This window comes from Prionailurus viverrinus, chromosome A2 (genome assembly GCF_022837055.1).
Source record: "Prionailurus viverrinus isolate Anna chromosome A2, UM_Priviv_1.0, whole genome shotgun sequence".
NCBI classification, from domain to species: domain Eukaryota; kingdom Metazoa; phylum Chordata; class Mammalia; order Carnivora; family Felidae; genus Prionailurus; species Prionailurus viverrinus.
Genome location: NC_062562.1, coordinates 44539187 through 44564150, shown reverse-complemented (window position 1 = coordinate 44564150; position 24964 = coordinate 44539187). Strand labels below are relative to the sequence as shown.

At 41.2% G+C, this 24964-nt stretch overlaps 1 protein-coding gene across 7 annotated transcripts in view; it reads right to left on the bottom strand.

Moving 5' to 3' along the window:
- Positions 1 to 9007: 9007 nt before the first annotated feature.
- Positions 9008 to 24964, bottom strand: part of CNTN4 (contactin 4) — a 907777-nt gene continuing 891820 nt past the window's right edge. For all 7 annotated transcript variants that reach the window (XM_047849694.1, XM_047849690.1, XM_047849689.1 and 4 more), the window contains 7 exons: positions 23594 to 23664; positions 22263 to 22497; positions 21212 to 21324; positions 20246 to 20432; positions 19701 to 19813; positions 14374 to 14542; positions 9008 to 11683 (listed from right to left, as the gene is read on the bottom strand). In XM_047849694.1, the coding sequence (XP_047705650.1) occupies positions 11583 to 11683; positions 14374 to 14542; positions 19701 to 19813; positions 20246 to 20432; positions 21212 to 21324; positions 22263 to 22497; positions 23594 to 23664 (989 nt within the window). In that variant the 3' untranslated portion in view covers positions 9008 to 11582. The remainder of the gene's footprint in view (positions 11684 to 14373; positions 14543 to 19700; positions 19814 to 20245; positions 20433 to 21211; positions 21325 to 22262; positions 22498 to 23593; positions 23665 to 24964) is intronic.

Sequence of the window (24964 nt, the reverse complement as noted above, 5' to 3'; positions counted from 1 at the left end):
TTCGGCTTAGGTCACGATCTCGCGATTTGTGAGTTTGAGCCCTGCGTCCGGGCTCTGTGCTGACAGCCTGGAGCCTACTTCAGATTCTGTGTCTCCTCCTCTCTGCCTCTCCCATGCTCATGCTCTGTCTGTCTCTCTCTCTCAATAAATAAATGTTTAAAAAAATTTTTTTAAATGTTTAGAAAGTTTCCAGGTGATGCTGATGCTGGTTTCCTAGCCACACATCACAAACAGCAGCACTGGGTATTTCTGATGAATACCAAAATTTGAAAACCAACCGTTGAAGGCATAAGTGATGGAAAAGTCCTGTCCCAAATTGCCCCCTTTGGGGCTTAATGTTCCTTCTCTGATCTCTTTCAAACTAGAGCCTGGAAACCTAGGGTTATGCCCACTGCCTCTGCTACGAGGCTGGAAGAGAAGAAGGACGCTGTCCCCAGTTTGGCAGGTTCTTCATTGTTGGGTGTGGTGCTCACTTCAGAGATGCCTCCTTTGACCTTACTGGCCAGCCATCACCGAGGTACTAAGCCAGTACCACCATCTGACTCTTGGTATGTTTCAAGGGCAACAAAGTGTAGACCACAGTGGACTATGACCTTCCTCTTCCTCACTGCTCAGCTTACGAACTCCTACCCATGTTTTAGAAACCCATATCCCATGTTTCCTTCTCCGTGAAGCCTTCAAAAATAGACTTTTGTTGATCCTGCCCTTGGGTTTTCATTCTGGGCTTTTGCCCCTCTGCTGGAGCTATTACACTGTACTTTATACGATTCACAGTTTGGATGTCTCCCCACTAGACTGTGTGCTTCAGGAGGATGGGGGCTCATGTGCAACTTATTTTATGTGCAGTGTCTAGGAGTATTGGACCCTCTTAAACCCTCTTTCAACCCTGGCACAGTTCCTTGCACATAGTCGGAACTGAGTGATATTTGGCAGAGATCACCAAGGCCTAGAATATCATGGAGAGGAAGACGGGTGTCTAATGAGAACATGATTGGAAATAACCAGGAGACACGTGTGCCTGATCATCTGGCTGGTGTAGCCTAGGTTCCTCTTTGCTGATGATGTGTTTAAGTTGTGACGTATCAAGAGCCATGTAAAAGAAGTTAGGCTTTGGATGTGGCCTGTTTTGAGTGCTCTGTACAGTTTTCACTAGCCTTGTCAAGACAGATCAGAGTGTGAACGTTCCCTTAACAGTAAATACCCTCGTCAACAGGTTGATTAGACATTGGCACCCAGCTCTTTCCATCTCCCACCAGGACAGGATAGAGGGCCAGCTGTCTTCTAAAAAACCTTTAGTCACACGCTCAGAACAAACACTGCTCCTCTAAGACATCCTTTCCAGGAAGGACTTTAGTCCAATGTCTTTCTTTGGCAGTTGGAAATCTTTGAGTGCAGCATAGGGAAAGTGCTGGGAAGTCTGGAGGGGAAGTTCAGTGCGCCAACAGCACAACCATCTGAGGCTTATTGAAATGCTTCAAGGCCTCAAGATATTTATGCAGCCTGGGCAAGAATTCCACATGGGCAAAGAACATCCTGATTAAAAATCCAAACGTTTTCATGGTGAGACTTGTATGTGTCAGGACCATCTGTTGGTGGAATTAATAAACCTTAGGTGCTAATCTGTTAAAGAAAAAGTAGGTGTCTAGAAGCGAGAACAGAGAACCAAAAACAATCTTTGGTGGCATGAGGTAAGGTGAAAATCTTAATGACAACAGGACTTCATGTTAACCCAAGAATCTTTGTGACACTGACTGTGTCATTATTCCTGCTTCCACACCCTGCAAATAAAGTTCCAGGACACAAACTTTTTGAAAGCCATTTTTTAAAGAATATTATACTGAACCAGAAGACAATCATATTTTTTCCAGTATTCTTCTGTTTTAGGTAATATATGAGGATGTAAATTCACTTCAGAATGAGAACTGTTTAACACACATGACAGTGAATTGTGTAAGTCCACAAATTGAACAGGACTACCTTTCTCATTCCCCCCCCCCCAAATATTCTTGTTCTTTGTACTCAACATTGTCTTTATCTTCTCTCAGCTAGGACCATTACAATGCAACTAAAATCCTGGCCTCCAGGACTGCCTTTCTTAGAAAAACCTACATAAAAGGCACATCTGCCTACCTCACCCCCGTCCCAAGTCCTCGGATAATTCCATCACCTTCAAGTTAAAGCTCCTTTCAACGCTGAGTCCCAGGGGGCTCAGCTCCTTACTAGCTCCCCAGTCACAACCCCAAGGAGTGCCCTCCATAACAAACACCATGCTCTCTCTTCCCTCCATCCCTCTGTGTAAGCTTTCTCTTGTGGAAAAAAAAGCCTTTTCAATCTTTTTCTTCATCGGATGATGCTTTTTTTTTTTTTTAAGATTTTATTTTTAAGTAATCTCCACACCCAACAGGGGCTTGAACTCTCACAACCCCGAGATCAAGAGCTGTGTGCTCCACTGACTGAGCCAGCCAGGCACCCCTTAACAGTTATCTTCTAAATCTCAGTCCTGTGCCACCAGGAAATCTCTGTATTCCCCAGGGAACTTCTGGTTGATTCTATTTTACAGTTTACTGTATTATTTAAAAGAAATTTTTTTGTCTCATTTAAAGTGGAAACACGCTGAGGTCAAGGACAATGTCTTGACCGTATACTTAACCACTGAGTTGGAATTGGCTGAATTTAGCTGAACAAGGAAAAACAAAGGGCATTTCTTAAAAGTGTATCAGAACAGAAAACTATGTATATCCAATTTAGCTCTAGAGCATTGAGCTGTAATGGGTAGATTCACTTATTAAAGCTGTATGGTGACAGCCAGAAATTACATTATCACCAAAGCTTAATAATGAAATAGTAAGAACTCACGGTTGGTGTGGCTTTTGCTCCAGAAATGCCTCTCTCTGCCTCACCAGCTGGACATCTCTTGGGCTCTGCAGAGCTCCTGCTGAAATTCCATCAACCAGTACTACCCATTTGTACTACTACTCGTAGCCGGTACCACTACCCTCGATAAATGGGTGGCAGGTGCAACAAAACTAGCCCACGTGGCCCATGAGTATTGTTTTAAAGTTCTAGTGGATTCTTTTCACCATGAAGATGTGTTATTAGATTAGTTTCATTCATTAAAATTAAAAGCAACGATCTGTAGATGTCAGTGACAAACTGAAAGAAGATATAAACCTGGGGGGTGGGGCAATTGCTGGAAAGAAATCAACAATAAAGTATCCCCGTCATAGTTCAAAGGTCAGCAAGCTTCTTCTTAAAGATCTATATAGTAAATATTTTCAGCTGTGAGAGCCATCTGTTCTCTGCTGCAACCACTCAGTTCTGCCATTATAGCACAAAAGCAACCACAGACAGTATATAAATGAGAGTGGCTGTGTTCCAATAAATCTTTATTTACAAAAAACAGGCAATGAACCAGGTTTGGACTGTGGGCCAATATTTATCTGTACATAGCTTAATGGATCCAAAATGCTACATTTGAGTGTGCTCTTTTTTTCTCTTTTTCTTGTGTGTGTGTTTTTTTTTTAATTTTAAAGCAAAGCAATCGATTTGAGAAATATGTTTAATCACATAAAAATCATTCTATGGTGGGGAGGGGAGGTGGTGGTGAAAACATTTGTTGTGTTTGAACTTAACCTTGTTACAAGTTGGTTTTGCAAGAAACTTGGGTCCAGAATTCTGTTCACACTTTTATCTGTTTATATGTTTCATACCATTTTCAAATAAGTGTGTGTTTTAATCACCTCCAATGAATCATGAAGAGGAAAGACTTAATCTGATTTTCTGTGGATTTCCTGTGCCCAGAAAAGTGTTGAACACACAGAAAGCAATCGACATCTTAGTTGTTGACAGATAAAAGACGAGCAACTGGGCCAATTCAAACTCTCGGTTATTTGGTCTCAGATATTTGGTTCTAAAGAGTGATAAGTGGTACATCAACCACATAACTTTTTCCCAAGTTGTGCTATGGTTGTGTTCTGGACGACAAGCCCATTTTTATACCCCTTTGAAACATTTCTGGAATTCCCCTGCCTGCACACTTCAGAACCATGGACCTTGAGATACCTGATAACGCAACAGTCAGATCATGGAATTTTTCTTTCTAAAAAAATTTTTTTTAACATTTATTTATTTTTGAGACAGAGGGAGACAGAGCATGAATGGGGGAGGGTCAGAGAGAGGGAGACACAGAATCTGAAACAGGCTCCAGGCTCCAAGCTGTCAGCACAGAGCCCGACGCGGGGCTCGAACTCATGGACCATAAGATCATGACCTGAGCCGAAGTTGGCCGCTTAACCGACTGAGCCACCCAGGCGCCCCAGATCCTGGAATTTTTCATTAGAAATTAATTACCTCAATGAGGATGAATCCTCCTCCCTGCATGAGATTGCCAGATGTAGCAAATAAAAATAGATGAAGCCCAGTTAAATTTGAATTTAAGATAAATTTTGCATGGGGCATACTTACACTATACAACTATTAATTTTTTATCTGAAATTCAAGTTTAACTTGGATTTCTGTATTTTATCTGGCAACTATGAACTTGCAGGACAGCCTATTTGAAAAATGGCTCTGAGGACGCTTGAAAGTCCAGTACAATGAATGAGGAAAAAACACCCTTCGCAGTAAAGAAAAATAGCCAAGTTTGGGGCACCTGGGAGGCTCAGTTAGTTAAGCGTCTGATTCGACTCCGGTCATGATCTCGCAGTTCGTGAGCTCGAGCCCCGCGTCAGGCTCTGTGCTGTCAGCTTGGAGCCTGGAGCCCACTTCAGATTCTGTATCCCTCTCTCTGCCCCTTCTCTGTTCTGTCTGTCTCTCTCTCTCTCTCAAAAATAAACACTGGGGCGCCTGGGTGGCGCAGTCGGTTGAGCGTCCGACTTCAGCTGGGTCACGATCTCGCGGTCCGTGAGTTTGAGCCCCGCGTCGGGCTCTGGGCTGATGGCTCAGAGCCTGGAGCCTGTTTCAGATTCTGTGTCTCCCTCTCTCTCTGCCCCTCCCCCGTTCATGCTCTGTCTCTCTCTGTCCCAAAAATAAATAAAAAACGTTGAAAAAAAATTAAAAAAAAATAAATAAAAAAATAGCCAAGCTGGACCACTTTGGAGCAGAGAAATCACAGCTGAGCTATATGACATTTCTCTGAGGGAATCTTATACCTGGGATCTTGGCTCAGACCCCCTGATCACTTTTTAACAGCCCATGTACAACCTCCTAGGAAGCTCACCACTTTACTTCCTTCTTATTGCCGTAGAGGAACCAATATCTATCCATCCATACACCTACCTATCAACCTACCTATGTACCTAACATTTTGGAGTCAACCAACCAGCATCTGAATTCCTGGCATCTCTATTAGCTTTGTGACCTGGGAAACACCTCTAAACCTCTTAGTCTTTGTTCCCCATGTGTCTAATATGAAGAATAAATAGTAACTAAACCAGCAGGTCGATTTGCAGATAGACAGGTACATACCAGAAGTATTATTGTTGTCAGCTATTATTATCATTGTTTTTCCATACTGTGACAAAATGCCAGTACTGGTCCCTTAGCTTCCCCACCCACAGTCTGACTCCAAATCAGGCGACTTCACACTGGCCTCGGGTGTCTTCCTCTCCTTCATTCTGTGGCTCTCATGGGGTCTCACTTTCTGACTGCCACAGCACTCCCTTGTGCCTAGAACCCAGAAGGGGACTGCTAGTCCCTTGCTGAATGACCGACCAGAACCACTTCAGGGACCTGCTCCTCCAAATGGCTGTGCCCTGAGTCTGCTCATCATTCACAACTTGTTCACTTCCCACGTCTCAGCCTTGGATGTGCCCGGCTTGGACCTCACCATGTTCCTCTTGCCTACTCAGTGTCCTGACTGGTTTCTAGTTGAACTTAAACTCTCTCTTGTTCATTCTCTCACTACAAGCTAATTTCTAGGTGCCAAGATGAACTGAATTAACCGTTCTAAATTCTAGTCCTGAGTTTCTAATCATCTCTGTCACTTTGGGCTGGTAGTACCATCTCCTTACCTTAATTTCATAAATGAAAAAGGAATAAAACCGGCATCTCCCGCTTCTTAGTGTGAAGAGCACTTCCAAAACTATAAAAACAAATTAAACTATTATTCTTTGTTAGTTAAAATCCTAGGACATACACATTTCCTGGTACAGTTTGTGCTGTTCGTAACAATTGGTAAAAAGATGGAGCCAAAGACCCATTTACAGCTACTGGACTATCACATTAAGTGACCTCAGCCTTGAAGATTCCAGACACTCAGATCTATTATACGGTTGACTTAAAAAACAAACAAACAAACAAACAAACAAACCCAGCTTTCTCTCAGTGCGTTCTATATTGCTAGAGCACTACTAATCTACAATTGACCATAACTGTTGGTGATAAAGGACAGAGGAGTTTAAATTGTGATCTCTGGTGAGTACTGCAGTCTACACTGGAGTCGTGGAATTGGAATGTTTGATCTGCACAGCTCATTTAGCACAGGGGGGAAAGGGGCCTCCTTTCACACCCTGGCAGGAGGGCAGGGGCTGAGCAAATCACCGGAAGTGATGTCAGAGACTCTCCTCCTTCTAGCTTTGTTAGTGATAGAGATGGTGGGATATGGGCCTGGTGCTTGGGAAGTCCACTCAAGAATTACAACCAGACTCTAATCCTAAAATGGTCTGTCTGGTGGGAAGAAGAAGCAAGTGATTTAATGACCAGCTAATGGGATGATAGATACGTGAGGGTACTGATGATGCGCCCTGGAAGTCAGAGAAACAAGAGGTCTATACCAGATGGAGAAACTGAGGAAGCCTTTGTGGAAAAGCTGGCATCTCAGTGAGGACCCTACTGCCGAACTTGTTTTATAAATATCAATATTATTAAATATCTTAATTTTATTAATTGTATTATTTAAATACTTAAATATTTATATTTTTAAGGCATGAAAATGCTGAAAAAAATTTTTTAAGTTTATTTATTTATGAGAGATAGAGACAGAATGAGTGGGGGAGAGGCAGAGAGACACACACACACACACACACACACACAGAATCCGAAGCAGGCTCCAGGCTCTGAGCTGTCAGCACACAGCCCGATACGGGGCTTGAACTCACAAACCGTGAGATCATGGCCTGAGCTCAAGTTGGACGCTTAACCAACTGAGCCACCCAGGCGCCCCAAGATGTGAAAATATTTAAATACAAGATGATAATGGACATGTATGTTGAGCTCAACACATTTTCTCTATGGGAAGCCTGTATATTTTTTGTCTGGTTTTTATTACTATCTTAGTCACTTGAGAAAATGAACAATAACTGATCTATAACATAGTTGCTAATGTTTAGAGAGCTGTGCATTTAGGACTTTACAAACCTTATCCTATATGATAAATAGCAATTGTCAGAATGCATTCCAGGAGGTCAGACTCCAGAGTCTGTATTCTTATATACTGTATTATGCTGCCTGTGTCAGGCCCGGTGTCTTTAATTTTGTGATGGAGTAATTTTGGGTGTGCCTTGAAATCGACTATAAGTCTTTGATTTGAAAAGGCTTGCTCCTCCAATCACCGTGGTTGGATAGAGAACTGTTTTAGTTGTAACAACAGGAAAATACAGTCAATTCTTGATTATCTGGGTTAATGGAGGAGAATAGTGGCATGGATAATCCAATACAGTGCACAAAATCACCTGGTGGTTGATTGCAGTACATTAAATTACTTTAAAAATTACATGACATTTTCGTAGGTAATTATGTACTATTTATGTACTTTTTATAATTCAACACTCACATTCAATGTTCTTTGAGCATACTTTGCAACAAGGTCAGGGTGGTGAGAAAGAACTGGAGAAGTTTAATCAGGATTGAACATTGCTTCTCAGATGTAAATAACCAAAAATCTGATGGTAGGAAAAACTCAGTCATTCTATCTTCAGATAGAAAGCTTATAGTAGCCCCCATCCCATAGGCTGAAAGAATTCTGAGCTCACCTGAGAAATGAAATTTATCATTTATGTCTTCTGCCTCCATGCAAAGATGCTGTTTTGTACATAGGGTGTGGGAGCTCTATAAAAATTCAGGAACATTGAGAGAACCCAATTATCTGGCCAGAGAGTTTTCTTTTACACAGTTAAATCACAGGTAGATTGCACACACAAAAAGAAGGTAAGAGTAAGGGTAAAAGTAAGCACTTGAAAAGGTTAAACAACCAAAGCAAATAGGCCCCTTCTAGTGCTCTTGCTTCAGAGTCACTGTCTCAAGTAGTAATACACTCCATCTGAGAATATTATTTGGGACTAGGGTCCAGGGAAGTCCCCTCGGATAGCTAAGCATAGAAAGTGTGTTGCTTAGATCTTCCCAGTATCTATCATCCCATCTTGTGGAAATATCATCTCATTTTTTCTTTAGTAAGCTATTACTTTGCCATGAGTGCAGGTTTGGTGTGATCAAGGTGCTTTGACTATGGGACACAAAATGGACAGATCAGACTCTTCTAGTAATTTGCATACAGAACAGAGTATTATCAAACTCATAAACAAATCCAATTTATTCCCAAAAAAGCACTTGGAATAGACTTTTCAGAGTTGCTGTGGTCTGGTTCTTAGCATAGCCTGGTTCTTATTCTCATCAAGGCTTGGTCATTCAGCCTTTTCTTGGCTCATGTGACCTAATCGGTGTCATTCCTTTTTGTTTGTTCAATTTAGCCAGAGTGGTTTTCTGTTGCTTGCAAACAGTGAACCCAACCTGCAACAACAAACACAGAAGCCAAAGAAATCAGACATGTGTGGGTGAAGGTGTCTATGAAGCACTTTCTAAAATACCTTCAGCTCAGGTAGACTCAGCTAATCCAGGTCCTCATTTACCAGACGATGAAGTGGAGAGATAACAGGACTTTTTCAAAGCATAAAGTTTGAAGCCAGGCCTTCTAATGCTTTTCACCACCTAACAAAAATAGTGACACGGTCTTCTCTGGGTCACTAGGGTACATAGGCGGGCAACTGATGCAAAATGCTACTTCAAAGACCCCTTCAATTAATCAATGATTATTTATTGCAAGGCACTGTGCTAGGCACTATGGAGAGTACATGGAAGATAAGACCAAAGTCCCTGCCCTCAAGGAGCTTACAATCTAGCTGGGAAGACAAGGCATAAGTACAAGGAAAATTAAGTAACAATACAGGAGTTAACTTAAAATGCAAGATAACAGTACAAGAGATTTCCAAAAGTAGTACCTGATTAATTACTAAATGAGTGGTATTGACAGGGATTGTAGCTAACCCAGAGGAAGGACATCCTAAAGGGCTGAGGTGTGGGAAGACTTCGCAGACGCCTGGGGCTGGAGCTACCCTAGGACAGTCAGGAATTGGGTGAGAAATAAGGGTGGGGAGGGCATGTCAGGAGGGGTCAGCCATACATCAAAAGGCACAGAGGTGAGACCAAAAGCAAGCAGTGTTCAGGGGCCAGTGAGGGCTCAGTGTAGCTGGGTACAAAGTTAAGTTGTTATTAGATTAAGGGCCTTAAACGATCAAGTTTAGATTTTATCCTTTTGGCTATGGGGTTGAGGAAAGCTTAAAACAACAGATATCCATAGGTTAAATATGCAAAAGACTTAGGTAATCAAGAGGAAATATTCAAGTTTGATCTTCAGGACATTTATTTGTGGATTCTGACCCTCTCTGCTTGCAAAGAGGATTTGAAATGGTGTCTTCGGGGTTGTCAATTCCAAAGGGATACTCTGAGTCACCTAGCTTTGGATCATGGCCAGAGACTTTGGAGTCCCTCTGTCATGTCAAATTATAACTAGCACAAGGGTGAGCTAACAAATTCCCTGACAGGCAGGCAGGAAAAATGCTCCCAAAAGACAAGTATCTTTACAAATGACAGAATATTTATTAACAATACCTTTAAAAAAAGATTACATATGCTAGATCACTGGTAAATATCATTTACACTGGGGTCGGGAACTACCTGGGGTATCATTTTTTTTCATTCATTTTATTGTTTTGTTGATTTTTTTGTGTGTGTGATTTTAAGTTTTGTTTTATTTTAACATAGAAGTAACCATATCAAACTAAGAAAGGAACACAGCTTGAAATACTGACAATAATTTTTTTTTTTCTGGTTACCACCCTATTTTTTACACAAGTGGAATCCTGATTAGGACAGGACCTTGTTGGATAAATAGAGTTAGAAGGTTGAAAAGTTAACTTATATTATTTGTAAGCAAAAAATGACAAATTACAGGCAAATTTGAGCTCTCTGAGAAAGAATAAAAGGTGGCAGAGTGTTCACATGTGAAAATTTTTATAGAAAATTTCATTGCCTTTTATATGCACTGTTCCACAAGTGTCAGCTGCTTACAAAACCTCCCCCATTATAACAAATAGTTCTTTTCATAAGAATAGGTGGTTTTTTATACTGTAATTTTCCAATATGTGATTTTAAGACTTAGAAGGTAAAGCTTATAAAGCAACTAAGCTACTTACTGCAAAACAGGATAATCATCAAGATAACATACAGTTATACTAAAGATCTTTTGTAGTGTTGTGAAAAATTTCTTCGCAGCAACTATCTGCTGAAATAGGAGAAATGTGCCAAACTCCATACATGATTTTGATTCAAAAGAAGGGCTCTATTATTAAAGAGATACACATATATAAAGAAATTATGAATCCAACAACAGAGAATTACACCTTTTTAAAAAATGTACATTCAAGACAGATACAGTTAAAGATAGTAAAATTATCTTTTATCCTTTGAAAGAGTTGGTTGACTATAGTAACTTTTGGTCTATGTTACTACTGGATAGGTAACTTCAAATTTAATGCCTAAGATAATGCTACTACAGACACAATGCTAACTTAGCTGAGTGAAAAGAAAGTCTTACTGTACAATGCTAAATTCAGGGATGGGAATATTGCACAAGGTACCTCTTGGGCAGTTAGTTTAGGTTTCTAGTTCACAACCATTCCTGAAACCATCTCAAGTTGTGTTGAACAACAAAATTCACAAGAGGGTGGGAAAACATATTGTACATGTCAAAAAGGACTTGATGCAATGCGTTAACTATCCAAAGAGTCATTTACACATCGCAGCCTTAAGTTCCAGACCAAATCTTCAGCTGTTCTGCCACTGAATCCTTGTAAAACTGTACAGTTTATAATTTATTTATCAATGTGAGTTTCAAACTTTTTCTTTAAAGGAAATATTTTCAAATAATAATTGTATGATTGTGTTGCCCATAGCATTTTACAGCAGAGGAAAAAATTAATATCTACATTTCATGTTAACTTTAAAAAATTCTATAAAACACTAAATATATAATAAAAAATATGCATATAAGGACATATGTAAACTGCTTTGGTAACATCATATTACAGATGTCTTCAGTGCATTGCAGAGTTTCCAAAGAAACTTCAGACAAAGCTAGGTTTGCTTTGAGGAAGTACTGTATAATGCCATTCCTAAAGAAGCAAAAAACATTTTTTTTTCCAGTAATAAGATGTACTTGAACAACAATATTACTTAGTACTGGGTGTCTTCAAAACAACTAGCTAAATGTTGCTTATATTATAAATAGCAAGTCCTTTAGATAACTTTTGTCATAAACTGGACCTAGCTGTGAGGGAAATCACGATCGTACTGATGGCTGACAGTGTGCATGCATTCGAAGTAGAAGGCCCGGCTCCTCTTGCATAGGCATCTGGAAAGACAGAATAATTTCATTCAGTATCGCCTTGCCCGGGATACAATGGAAAGCAAGGCCACAGCACTTTTCGAAACAGTAGAAATGGCTAGATTCTACCAGAAATAACAATTTCCTAGTGACTTTTTATTTTTTATCTTATTTTAGTTTTTTTTTTTAAGTTTATTTTGAGAGAGAGTGGGAAGGAGAGAGAGTATGGGAAGGGCAGAGAGACAGGGAGAGAGAGAGAGAGAGAGAGAGAGAGAGAGAGAGAGAGAGAGAATCCCAAGCAGGCTCTGTGCTGTCAGCGCAGAACCCGATGTAGGGCTTGAACTCATGAAGTGTGAGATCATGACCAGAGCAGAAACCAAGAGTAGGATGCTTAACCGACTGAGACACCCAGGTGCCCCTCTTAATGACTTTTTAACGTCAGTTCTATGACTACCTACTTAGGAACCTAAGAGCACCTTATGGGACATCTCTGGACCTCTGTGAAAGCATTTAATGAGGATGTCCACATCTAACGTAAGAAGAAACTTCAATATTACTAATAACATTGCTAATAACTATTACATCAGTGATGCAGCAAAATAAAAGTTGCTACTCCCTTTTGAATTCTACCTTTGTGCTGGGCACAGGGCACTGTGACACTTAATTCCTACAAAAACCTTAAGCAATCTGGTATTGTGACACTCTTTCACAGATGAGGAAATTAGGATCCAGAGAAGTAAGAAAACTTGTCTAAGAGCAGTGAGTTAGTAAATATCTGAATTGGGATTCAAATCCACATCTGTCTAAATATACCCCCTTTTTCCCCCAGAATAATCTCAATCCTTTCACATAACACCTTTTCTTACAGGTCTTCCAGTTTTCATAGTTAACAGGCTACCAGCTGTTGTTTGAGGCTCCTCCAAAATTGTAAGGTCTTTGACCAACAAAATGGACAATCTTTTGAGGAAGAGAACTTGTTGTTTTTTTTTCCACAGTCACATCCTTATTATCTAATATCAATTATATCAATTTAATTGCTTAAGATACGTTTTTGTAATGAATTAAAGCAAGAATCACTGGTCTAAACAACAACAACAGAACAACAATGACAATCCTTATAATGATAAGAAAGTATGAAGTGAGATTTTAACAAAGTGAGATGAACTGACCCCCAGACAAACCCCAATCTCAGGTTTTTGTGGCCTGGTGATTACTTCCACATCTCAGGTTCCACAAATTGGTTCCTTTCAACAGAATTTAGAGCCCTTGCTTTAGTGAGATATAGAAATCCAATTCTCCCCAGGTTTTTTGTTTTTGTTTTTTTTAAGATAAAAATGCCTTTAGTGTCCACCTGAAAAAAGGGTGCAGTAAACATAAACTTTATCTGGAAATTGGCAAATCATCCTGAGTTGGGAGCATAGCTTGAAACAGCTTCAGGGTCCCTATGAAGTCTTGTTGTATTTGTCCATGTTAGCAAATGCTTATTCAGGAGAAGGGTTAAATGACCAATGAACATTTTCTTTTCTGATGGGAAGAATCCAAATTTTATAGATGCAGTGAAAATTGCTTAGTGAGTGCCTCCCTATAAGTTGCTATCAGCAACACACACTAGACCCTTTCCTCATCTGAAAAATAATGTGATGGATACCTAGCAGAGGGGCTGAAACTCAGGACGCTATGTTGAGAATTGTGTCCATGATTTAAAATATTATGTTGCCACTGATGGCTTGAAAATTTATATTTCCAGCCTACACTGAACCCCTTATCTCCAGGCAGTTAAATCCAAAAGCCAATGAAAATCTACACTAAGACTTCTAACTGCAATTTTTTTTATTGTGGTAAAACATATGTGTTATAAAAGTTACTGCTGTAACTATTTTACAGTGAACGAGTCAGGGGCATGAAGTATACCCCAATGTTGTTCAACCAGCACCACTATCTAGGTCAAGGACTTTTTCATCACCCCAACTGGAAACCCAGTACCCATTAAGCTGCAATTCACACCACTGGCCAGCCTCTACCAGTCACTAATCTGACTTCTGTGTCTATGGATTTGCCTTTTCTATTTTTTTTTAATAAATGAAATCATACAACAATAAAAATAATATGCTGCTGAGATATCTGCAAACATAGTGCTTAAAAAACAGGATTGAATATATTTGCTCAAAAAAGAACATTCTTACATATTATTCAACAATCTTTGTCAACAGAGATAATCTTCGCTATACATGGACATGCGTGTTTATGTACATGTTATATACACACATTCAAAATAGTGCCCAGTTCAAAAGATTTTCAGCCACAGACATTGAGTTACATGGTTCTGCTGAAGACAAATTGCTACAGCACTTTAAAGACCCCTTTGTTTATTCCTCCTGAGTGACTCATGGTTTTAACTTTCTAAGCTGCAATTTCGCTGTTGTTGTAGATGCACACCACACAGGTCCACAAGGGAAAACCTGTGTGATGGATTTGGGGCTGCTTTAATCTGATTTTTTGATTGGCAACTGATAAAATCAGTCAAAACTGGTCACATCATCTTTTTGTGTGAAACCGCCTGTGATCAGTGAACATCACTTGTCTGATGGAAGGGGACGGAACTGCCCATTTTTGGAGAAGACTTTCTTTGTGGGCTTCACTTTGTCTGAGCCCGGACTCATTCGCAAGGCTTAGGAGCTACAGCAGGGAGGGGCAAGGGAGGAAAAACACACTCTTACTTGATATCTTTGGAATTCGAATTTGTTCACTGGGGCTGCCATCTCCTCCATCACTGAATGGCTTAATTTCTATTATATAATCTTCATCAAAAGGCAAAGAGAGCTCCACTGATGTTTTATTTGTCTCAATGACAGATGTGCTGCTTTGTCTGTTCCATCTGTACAAGACCTGCCAATGCAGAAAGAACAGGTGTCACCTGCTGTCCTCACAAAAGCCCCAAAGATGGAGCATTCATTCGTTCTCACCTCTGGGCACCAGCGAAATGTGGGAACATGGAGGTTGTCAGACTGCCCGCACGCACTTGGGAGGCTCATTTATACCCAGGGGCACGTCTGCAGCCACCATTTCATGATGAGGAAAGAGTTTACAGGACACTGCAGCATGGGGATGGGGTTAGCATGAGTCACCCACCACGCCATGTGGCCTCACATAACCTCTGGAAGGCTCAGATAATACACCTGGAAGATGAATACCTCTTGGAGGATGTACCGAGCTCAGTTATACATGAGGGGCTCTGGCGTCGGAATCAACTTGGCCACTAGAAAGAGGACCAAAGTCCTCACTACCTCTCTGGGCTTCATTTTCCTCATCTGTAAAACGGAAACAATGACATCCACCTTTCTGGGGTGTTTTCAAGGTGGCAAAAGGACTGACTGTAAGTGAAGGACTTGGCTCAAATGAAGCATGTAAGATATAGTATTTATGAAGGCTTAAAGGGAACAAGAGATAAAAAACACACGTGGCAAAGGTGAGAAGCACAAGGAAGGCATCATACGTTATTATCACCATGAATCCTTTGGAGAAAGCACATTTCAACACAGGGAGAGATTTCCAAAAGGCAAGGGCGGGAACCCCCTTTTCCTTGCACTGAGACCCCTTTTTGAGCTATGTGGAAAACAGGGTATTATGTGGCAGTCACTGTCACTCCAGAAGTGTCTATAGCTTCACCGGTCCTATTCATGCATGGTTCCCTTCTTGGCCTCCCCTGGGTCTGGGTCTGGGTTGGTGGCTCATTTGACAAGGTACCCAACTAGGTCTCCCGAAAACACATCCACCTGCCTGCCTGGTATTTACTACTCTGACTCCATCAGCTATGATCAGAAACAAAATCTAAAAGCCTGGACAAGTGCATCTACTGTTTTGGATATAAAGACTGTGCTGATAATACTTTCTGATGTTTATTGTGACCTAGGTCCCTTATTGACATCACCATGTTTAACTGTCACAGCAGTCTGACAAGACAGGCATTATTAGTCCTTGCCAAAGATGAGGAGCCTGAGGCCGGAAGATGTCACAGAGCTAGTGAGAATTCCTAACCCGTACTCTTAAATCACTACAATCCAGTACCTTCAGTTTCTGCTGGTAGTTAAGAAACATAGGGTTGGGTGAGATCAGTGGTCCTCAGTCATGGCTGTGTGGTAGAAACACCTGGGGAACATGAGAAATACTGACGCTCAGGGGTTCTCAACAGGGTGGGAGGGTTGAAGGAAAAATTTTGCTCCTCTCCCCCAGGGGGCATTTGGTGATGTCTGCAGACATTTGTGGTTGTCACAACAGGTGCTACTGTTTATTGGGTGGAGCCCAGGGATGCTGCAAAACAGCCTGCAATGAATGCAGAGGACAGTCCCCACGCTAAGAGTTATCCGGCTCAAATTGGCAGAAGTGAGGAGGCCCAGGAAGCTTGCTATGGCTCCACTCCAGAGGTAATGCTACAGAGGTAGGGGCCAGGCTGCGGTACTTAAAACGAGTTTGATGTGATGTTAATGTGGCTGTAAATCTTGCATTCGCTCAGGGGTCCTCAAGCCTGAGTGTGCATCAGAATTGCCTAGAGGGCTTGTTAAAACCCAGGTCACTAGACCCCACCCCAGAGTTTATGATTTAGTAGGTCTGACGTTGGACTTGAAAATCTGCATTTTCCCAAATAATGCCACTGCCTCTGGTTCAGGAACCACACTTTGAGAACCATAACATTTGCTCACATTTCAAAATTCTGACCTGCTGAAGTTAGGGACATAAGGCCACTCTACTACTGCAATAAAAAGCAAACACAAGTAAAATTCATGAAATTCCCTTAAAATGGTATAGATCCCATTTGCTCCCTGGCATTTCATCACCTTAATTTATATCTCTCTAATACATGGTGGAAAACACAATTTCCTTAAGGTGGAAAGATTCATAAGTGTCCCCTTCCTTCTCCGGAACATCAGTTGTATCAAACTCAGCATCCCCTCGCTAATGATCAGGCTCAAATAAATCCTCAGGCACATTCAGGAGTGTCAAAGCGTCTCATCGCGGCCCTTCAGGAACACGGGCTGGCTGATGGGATGCAAGGGCACATCTGGCTTTGAGGAATAAATTGCTTCTTTGATTTACCTCTGGTCCTTGCCAGAGCACAGAGACTTCAACCGGTTTCAAATATAAATCCAAAAGAAACACTTCCAGGAAAAAGCAGCCTTGCTATCAGCACTGCTTATCAGTCTTGTAATATTAGGGACTGCATTGGAACCTAAATAAGAGCCTGTAAAACCTTTATTTACACCAAACACTTGGTTCGGCTGATTGACTTGAAGGCTGTGCTTGCATTTCATATAACCCAGGGCAGAAGAAAAGCATAAAGAGTGGATTCATGGGAGTAATGATAACAGTAGCAAACATTATTGAATGCTTACTTTGTGCTTCAACACTCTATGTTCTTCTTTTATGTGAAAAGTAAGAGTAATTTAAACTTTGTTCTTATCACATTAGACAACCTGACATTATTTCAGTTATAGTCTATTTCTCAATGTCTGGGTGAAACATCAAAGTGGAGATGTGTCCTAATTGATCAAAGATGATGAGTTTTTCCCCGAGAATCAGTAGGAGCCACTGAACTGGAGCCAATGGATCTCTGATTTTCTTATTAAATGTAGATCAATATACGAAGTGTCCAGACCATCAGTACTCAAAAAGAAAGTGAAATTACCGCCTCCCAAAGGTGTGCCTTGTGACCTGGACTTCAGTGACCCTTCAGGGATGGCCTTAGTGCACAGTTCTGTGCCCGTGTTCTTGCAGCTGTGGTCCATGGATATTTTTAAATCACTGAGATGCTCCCATAATCAAGACTAACAATACGACTCTCAGCTACATCCTTCCCCTATCCCTCAAAGTGCATTTTCTCTGCTCCTTGTTCTTCACTGGACGTCCCAAACCGTTTCCCTGTATACTACAACAAACGACATTCAGGTGTTTTTATGTTGGATGGCTGTTTCCACTCTTTGGCTACAACCACACACAAGTGGTCTGGTTTTCGAGACCACTGTAGCAGAGAGAAAGATGAGGCGGTGATTGGTATCAGAGCGCCTAACTGCTATTTTGGCTTATGCTTTGATTCAAAACATAATCTATAGAATCTGGCAGAGAACCTCTCCCCACCTCACTGACACAGACATATACTTGGAGCCTGGAGATGTCCTCATAAGCGACGAGAGATCTGTCACCACCTTCTACCGTGTTATGTGATACCTGGCCCTGGGCAACTTCACTGTGGCTTTGGAGGGATCTGTCTGACATCTTCAATGAGGCCAGAGAACACTGTATGTTGTAAGTAGTAACACGGTTACCTCTTGAGACAGGCATTGTTATTACTCTGATTTCAAAAATGAGGACACTGAGACCTGAAGATATTATGCAATTTTCCCAGGGTGCCATGAACAGTAAGTGGTAGATTTAGCATTCAAATGTAGGTGGTCTGGGTCAATACCTAAATGCTTAACTCAGTCTAGTTTGGCCACCATCTGTGTGGGAAAATTGCTTCCCCACTCTGGTCTCTGTCTTCATGAATGCAAAACAAGGGGGTTCATTAGTAGAAAACTGACAGTCCATGGATCACATTTGACCTGCATATGTTAAGTGTTTCGCTCTTACAGTGTTTATTTAATCTTACTATTTTATTTTATTTTGAGTTAGATGTCAACATTTACCACCCCCACCCCCAAATTATACATGAAACAATTTTGGGTTCTACTAAAAAAATTAGAAGATATTGCCACACTGTTTGGTAATAATAGGCTAGAGCCCAGAATCCACTGCCTCTTCTGGACAATTAGAAAATCTCTAATTCATCACAGTCTCCAATATTTCCTATTGCATCACGTTGGCATGTGCCCACCTCAGGACCTTTGCACATCTTGTTCATTGTGCTTGGAACACTCCTTCCCAGAGAGCTGCCTATCTTCTTTCCTTTTTCATGGCCCAACTGAAATGTCTAGAGTAAAAGTTCAGAGAAAAATGAAGATACTAGGAAATTTCTCCTTTAATAAAAGAGAAAATGCAGCCCTAAGACATTAAGTGATTTAGAGTCACAGAGTTAATAGAGGACCAAAATGTGGGCCTCCTAATTTATGCTAGAAGACCCTTCCAGAAGAGTTTGCTCTTATAAAAGGACACAGGAAAAGTTCTGCAGATGAGTTTCTAGGCAATGTTGCTCTGTTGGCAGAATACAAATCACTGTGCCACGTGAAGGAAAGAAAAAGAAGTCGTGACAGGGAGCATTTTCCTGAATTCTTCTCTACTCATGTTACCCAAGGTTCTACCACCAACTACAACCACTCCTAATTCCAGCTGTGCTTTGATCAACTACTTTCCAACAGGCCCATGTCCTTTCATGAGCTCCTGACAGCACTGCCTCTATGCTACTCTCAACACTTCCTGCAAAAATGCCACACACCACAGCTTGCACGCCAGTTTTGTCTGGCCTGCATTGCATTGCCCCACACATTGCTTAAAAGTAACACAAAACAAGACAGTAACAATTCCTGTTAATTGTGGCACCAAGGCTAAACACTCTTTCTTTTCTAGCTAAATAAAGTCAGACTAATACTATGGGAGCAGACAAATGAATTGTCTAAAAACTCCCTGTTTTCTTTTTCTCTCTATAAATCTCCCTAATTATAGGAACAGGAACAAAAATGATTAACCATTCATAATACTGTTGATAAAAAAAAAAAAAAAAAAAAGGACAACCAGGACAAGAACAAAACAAAGCTGACAGGAGAAATGTTACAGATGCGGTTTTTCCTGAGTTTTTGAAGACACACCCATAGGTTCTTCAACCATTTCTGAAAGACTCTGCCTGAGTCCAAAGAATCAGATTAGGCAATCTCTAACTCTGGCCTGTGGCCACGGACCATTTATAAAACTCAGAGCAAACCACTCTGGGGACAGAGATTCCTAGAGAGGCTGTGAGGCATCATCAGGGAAAGTGAGAACATAGTTCATGACTTTGTGTGAAGAGACTGTTCTCACTAACAGCAGGATTAGGAGCCTCTGCAAAAAAGAAATTACCCACTTTGTATCCTTTTACTTCCGACTCATTATCTAGGGCCTTCACTTGATCCCAATTCAGGATAATTTTGGAGTCCGATGAATTCCATATGATGTTTCCGGGGGGTTGACTTGGTGCTATAAAAAAATTAAGATATACGAAGTCACAGATTATTAAGTCTCAATGGATTCTGAGGAATATCTCCTTACTAGAATTCAAGAGTGGAGGCAATTTAATGGGCTATTGCACTAATATGTGTCTTCAAGGTCACTAAAATCTGACGAGATACAGCATTGCAAATGGAAAAAGATTCACTTGGTCGCCTAACATTTATATCTAAAAGAAGTAGCCCTTCCCAATGAAGAGAAAAACATTTATCTTTCTGTCCTCTGGAGCAATGAATTTTGCATGGTATTCGGAAAGGTTCAGTTAAAATGCTAAGGTAAATTTGAATACACATAATGATACCAATTAGTATGCAAATGATCACTGGGAGGTGGGGATGGGGAATGAACTTGGGATATGTCTGATGAAATCCCTAAAATATTTCTGAACAAGAATGTTCTTACGTGGCTTTCTGGTTGTCACATTGACCGTTGCGCTGGACGGGCCTGTCCCTGCAGTATTATATGCCTTGACAGCTAAATGATACAGCGCGCTGCCTTTTAAATTGGTGATTTTTGTTGATGTCTGATTTCCAATTGTTCGTATTTTTCTAGCATTTTCTTCCTTGTCATCATGTCTCCAGTATTTAACCTGAGAAAATAAAAAGGAAGACTGTGGGAATCATACCTATTAGAGATATTTCCAATGGTAGCAGCTTTTTGTTTTTTCTTTAAATTTTTTAAATGTGTATTTATTTTTGAGAGAGAGAGACAGAGCACGAGCAGGGGACGAGCAGAGAGAGAGGAAGACACAGAATCCAAAGCAGGCTCCAGGTTCTGAGCTGTCAGTACAGAGACGGATGTGGAGCTCAAACTCATGAACCGTGAGATCATGACCTGAGCTGAAGTAGGATGCTTAAACCACTGAGACACCCAGGTGCCTCATCTGATCTTTAAAATGCAGATTCTGATGATGGAGTTGATGTTTTCCTACCAACTCATAAGCAGAGCTTTCAGAGCCAAGGGCTTTGTATGCCCCGAGCACTCCTGGGCAGTATGAAGGGCTCCCTTTCCGTTCTCAGCTTCATAGTGAGATAGAAAGTGGGCACAACCATTGTTGGCTATTTCTCACCTTTCCCCCACATTTGTTTTGAGTCCAAGTGGATACTGGGTGTATCAAAAGTCAAAACTCATTTCTCCATTCTTCTTATAAATTCTTAGATCTGCATCTATTTTGAAAAAGATTTCTGGAGTATAGCAGGAAAAGGGTGCTTTCAGCGTAGAATGTCAGTGGTTCAATAAGTATCTGCTAGAAGCCTTAACAAATCCCTCTAAATGGGAATCTGAGTCTTTTTCCCAATAGAGTGTATGTTGAAGTTCTCACTGAGGGGTGCATCTTTCCCAGACCCAACGCACATATCTCTTGCTTACCTCATAGCCTTGTATCCGTCCTCTATTCTTCTCCATGGGGGAGGCCCAGAAAACTTCAATGTCTGTTGCAGACAGACTTCTGGCAAAGATGCTGGCTGGTGGTTTGGTGGGTTCTGCAGATGAGTGTGGAAAAAGTGATTACTTTATCAACTGCATCAGAACAGCTTCTAGATACTGGCATTATAAGGAGCAAATTGAGGCGCCTGGTTGGCTCAGTCAGTTAAGTGCTGACTTCAGCTCAGGTCATGATCTCATGGTTAGGGAGTTCAAGACCGGTGTCGGGCTCTGTGCTGACAGCTCAGAGCCTGGAATCTGCTTTGGATTCTCCATCTCTCTCTGCCCCTCCCCTGCTCATGCTCTGTCTCTGTCTCTCAAAAAAAAAAAAAAATTAAAAAACTTTAAGTAAAATTCCAAGGAGCAAATAATCCATAGTTATATTACAGCCTTTAGTGATGAGGACACTAACACTCATTTTATAGAAGAGCTATGATTAACAACTAGAAGGTAGTTGTGACAGAAATGGAAAGACAAAGTCTTTGATTTCTAAATTTGGGGGTAGCTGGAAGGGAAGCAACCCAGGATTCCTTAAGTTCAAGCACCAAGTTTTCATAGCTAGCAAATACTTTAATACACACCTTCTTTAAACATCTCTTTTTTTTAAATGTTATTTATTTTGAGAGAGAGAGAACGAACAGTGGAGAGGCAGAGAGAGAGGGAGATAGAAAATTCCCAGCAGACTCCACACTGTCAGCATGGAGCCCGATGCAGGGCTCAAACTCATGAACCATGAAATCATGACCTGAGTCAAAATCAAGAGTAAGATGCTTAACCAACTGAACCACCCAGGCGACCCATAATACACATCCTTCTTAATCAGCATTTGTCATAGGTGAGAGTCCTAGTCACTGGATTATGAAAATAAGAGCAAAAGAACAAAGGGAAGAAAATGAGTTGACTAAGATTCAGGAGAGCCTGTCAACACTTCAGTCCTAAAATCAGCAGCATCTCAGAACTGAACAAATAGCAAATATATAGGCAGCATAAGCCATACCTTCTTCTGCAGAATATACCACTGTGGTGGGACTGAAGGGGCCTTCTCCCTTATTGTTGAAGACGCCCACTTTAACCTCAAAGGGAGAGAAGGGGCGCACACTCTCATTCCTGAACACGTATCTGGAGGCATCGGCTGATGCCAGCACTGTCAGCATCCAGATCATTTTGCCATAGGGCCGGAAGGCCACCACATAGCCAAAGCCTCTACCATTCTGTAATTCCTCAGGGACCGTCTGGGAAAGAAGGGAGGCAGCCTTCAGAAATCACAGCAGTTCGATTCAAATGCTACCTTTGTTTTATTTTACCCTACCTCCCACAATCTTATACATACATTCTTCCCCACCTATCTTACTTTGGGTTTTGTCAAGAGTATTAGGCTTGGGGCTTGCCATCAGTATGGATGAGGTATCAAAGTAGGTTAAACAGACAAACAAACAAATAAACAAACAAAAAACCCAGTGAGAATTTGCAGTGGAGAGCCTGGCTTCTTGATGGGGGAGACCCAGCTCTGAAGTTCTTGCAAATGAAAGTCACTGGACAGTTGATCTAGAAACCGACATTCCAACATATACCATCCAATAAGAATCTTCCTCCAGGGCCAAACAGGCAAAAGACTTCATTGACGAAGACCGTCTTGGCTCAAGAAAGCTATTCCCCCTCAGAAATGAGGAGTGAGGCTGGAGGGGGTAATTTCTTTCACTGCTGGGGCTTTGGTTAAATGCAAGATCTTTAACTTTGGGGGTAATGTCTAGAATCTTCCAAAAAACATTAAGAACCCTTTCTAAAACTCCAATCTCATTTCTCAAAATCAATTTTTAATAAATTGGTGACTAACCTACCTCCAAGTTGTTTAAAAACCACCTTATAAAAGAGGACTCCAGAAGCAAAGCCAAATGCCAGGAAATTGTGCTGGTACACTGAATCTATTGCTGGCAGACATTTTAAATCAATTGGCCATGCATCAGTTCAGGAAAAAAGGAAAACTGGTTTTCTTTGAACCAGCTTTCATATATATATATATGTGTGTGTGTGTGTGTGTGTGTGTGTGTGTGTGACTGTACACACACACACACATTTTTTTTTTCTTGTGTGGTCTTCCATTTCATGATTGTTTTTTCTGTGTTAAATCAAATTAAAACTTAACTCAACAATTGATGGGCAAGTGCCACCTTTTCTTGCTGGCAGTTAGCTACGTGAGAGGGGGTGTTTGCACTCAAGTAAATTTCAGCTCTTAACAAGAGAAGAGAAAATTTCTTCTATTTGTTTAACATAGAGAAAAAAAAATAGCCTGGGCTAATGTATACTCCTTTTGTTCCATGATTCATTTACCTCCCAGGTTATAACCAGTTCAGATTTGCTGCCTCCGCCACCACTGACGTTAGCTGGGGTGACTTCAGGGACTGTGCAGGAGACAAAAAAACAAGTCATATCTGGTGTTAAAAGCAAATGAGAGGAAAGAAGGTTGCCTGACAGAAGTGACTCACTTTAAGCAAATACTCTGATAAACATATATCTTTGTCTTTTGAGATCAGAAACAGTGTGGTCAAGTGGCCCAAAGCATCAGCTTAAAGAAGTGAAACATACCATGGAAATTGCCATTAGTTACCTGTTTCCCATTCAACAAGGTATGCATGTTATGTGACATGTGTGACCAATTGTTCAGCTCCATCCCTAGAGGCCAAGCTTCAGTGGTAGGAGGAAAGGACAGAGGTTCTGGTTCTAGTGCTTGGATAGGCATTTATTAACCATGTGGTGATACACAAAAGACAGACAATAAACACTCTGCCCGTGCAGAGCTTACAATCTAGTTGAGGTAGAGCGCACATGCAGAACATACAGAGGAATGGTGACAATAAAGAACAACACGGTGCAGAGAGAATGGAGAAGTGCAGTGGCGTTCTGAAGTAGCAGGCTGCTCAGAGTAGGGATGGGCTAATGGCTTCTCGGAGGAAGGTGAGTTTTGAGCTGGGTGCTGAAGGAAGTGGTGGACATAGGTTGACCCCTGGCTCAGGGTGCTTAACCTCTTTGATCCCCAGTTTTCTCTGTAAAAGAGGGGAAATTAGGCTAGCTTCCTCCCCAGGATTGCTGAGAGGAATTAATTAAATTACAGTTTTGGAGGGGTGGGGGGGGGGGGGGAAGAAAGCATGGGGATTAGCTACATTATCATCAGGGAAACAAAAGACCCCATTGGTGTCTGGGTGTGTTCCCTTGGTTAAAGCCAATAAAATAGGTCTAGATGGAGTTTTGTGCAAGAGTAGGGTCAGACTTCCCATCTGCTTAAGGACCCTGCTATTATTCTTTCAACAAACATTTGGCGTTATCACAGCTGGGGACTCTACAGAGACCCACACCTAGGCCTCCCACATTACATGAGAGAAGGAAATGTACAACCAATGCAGATGAATTCATGTTATTCCCTCCCTGTGCTCATTCTAAGCTGTGCTTACAGAGGGTCATACTACACATACATACTGGCCTCGTATGAGTGAGCAGGATGTTCTGAATCTTAGCTTCTGGGAATGGTTTATACTCTAAGAAAAAAATCTTACTAAATATTTCTGAAGAACTTATTCCTTGCGATGAGTGATTTCTGTGTGTTGAATTCATTTGAAATGTGGGGTGTGCCTTAAAAAAGTAAATCCTGGTTGAAGAATCTTGGTGACAAACGAACCATTGAAGGAAGAGGTGGTGTTTGGAAGA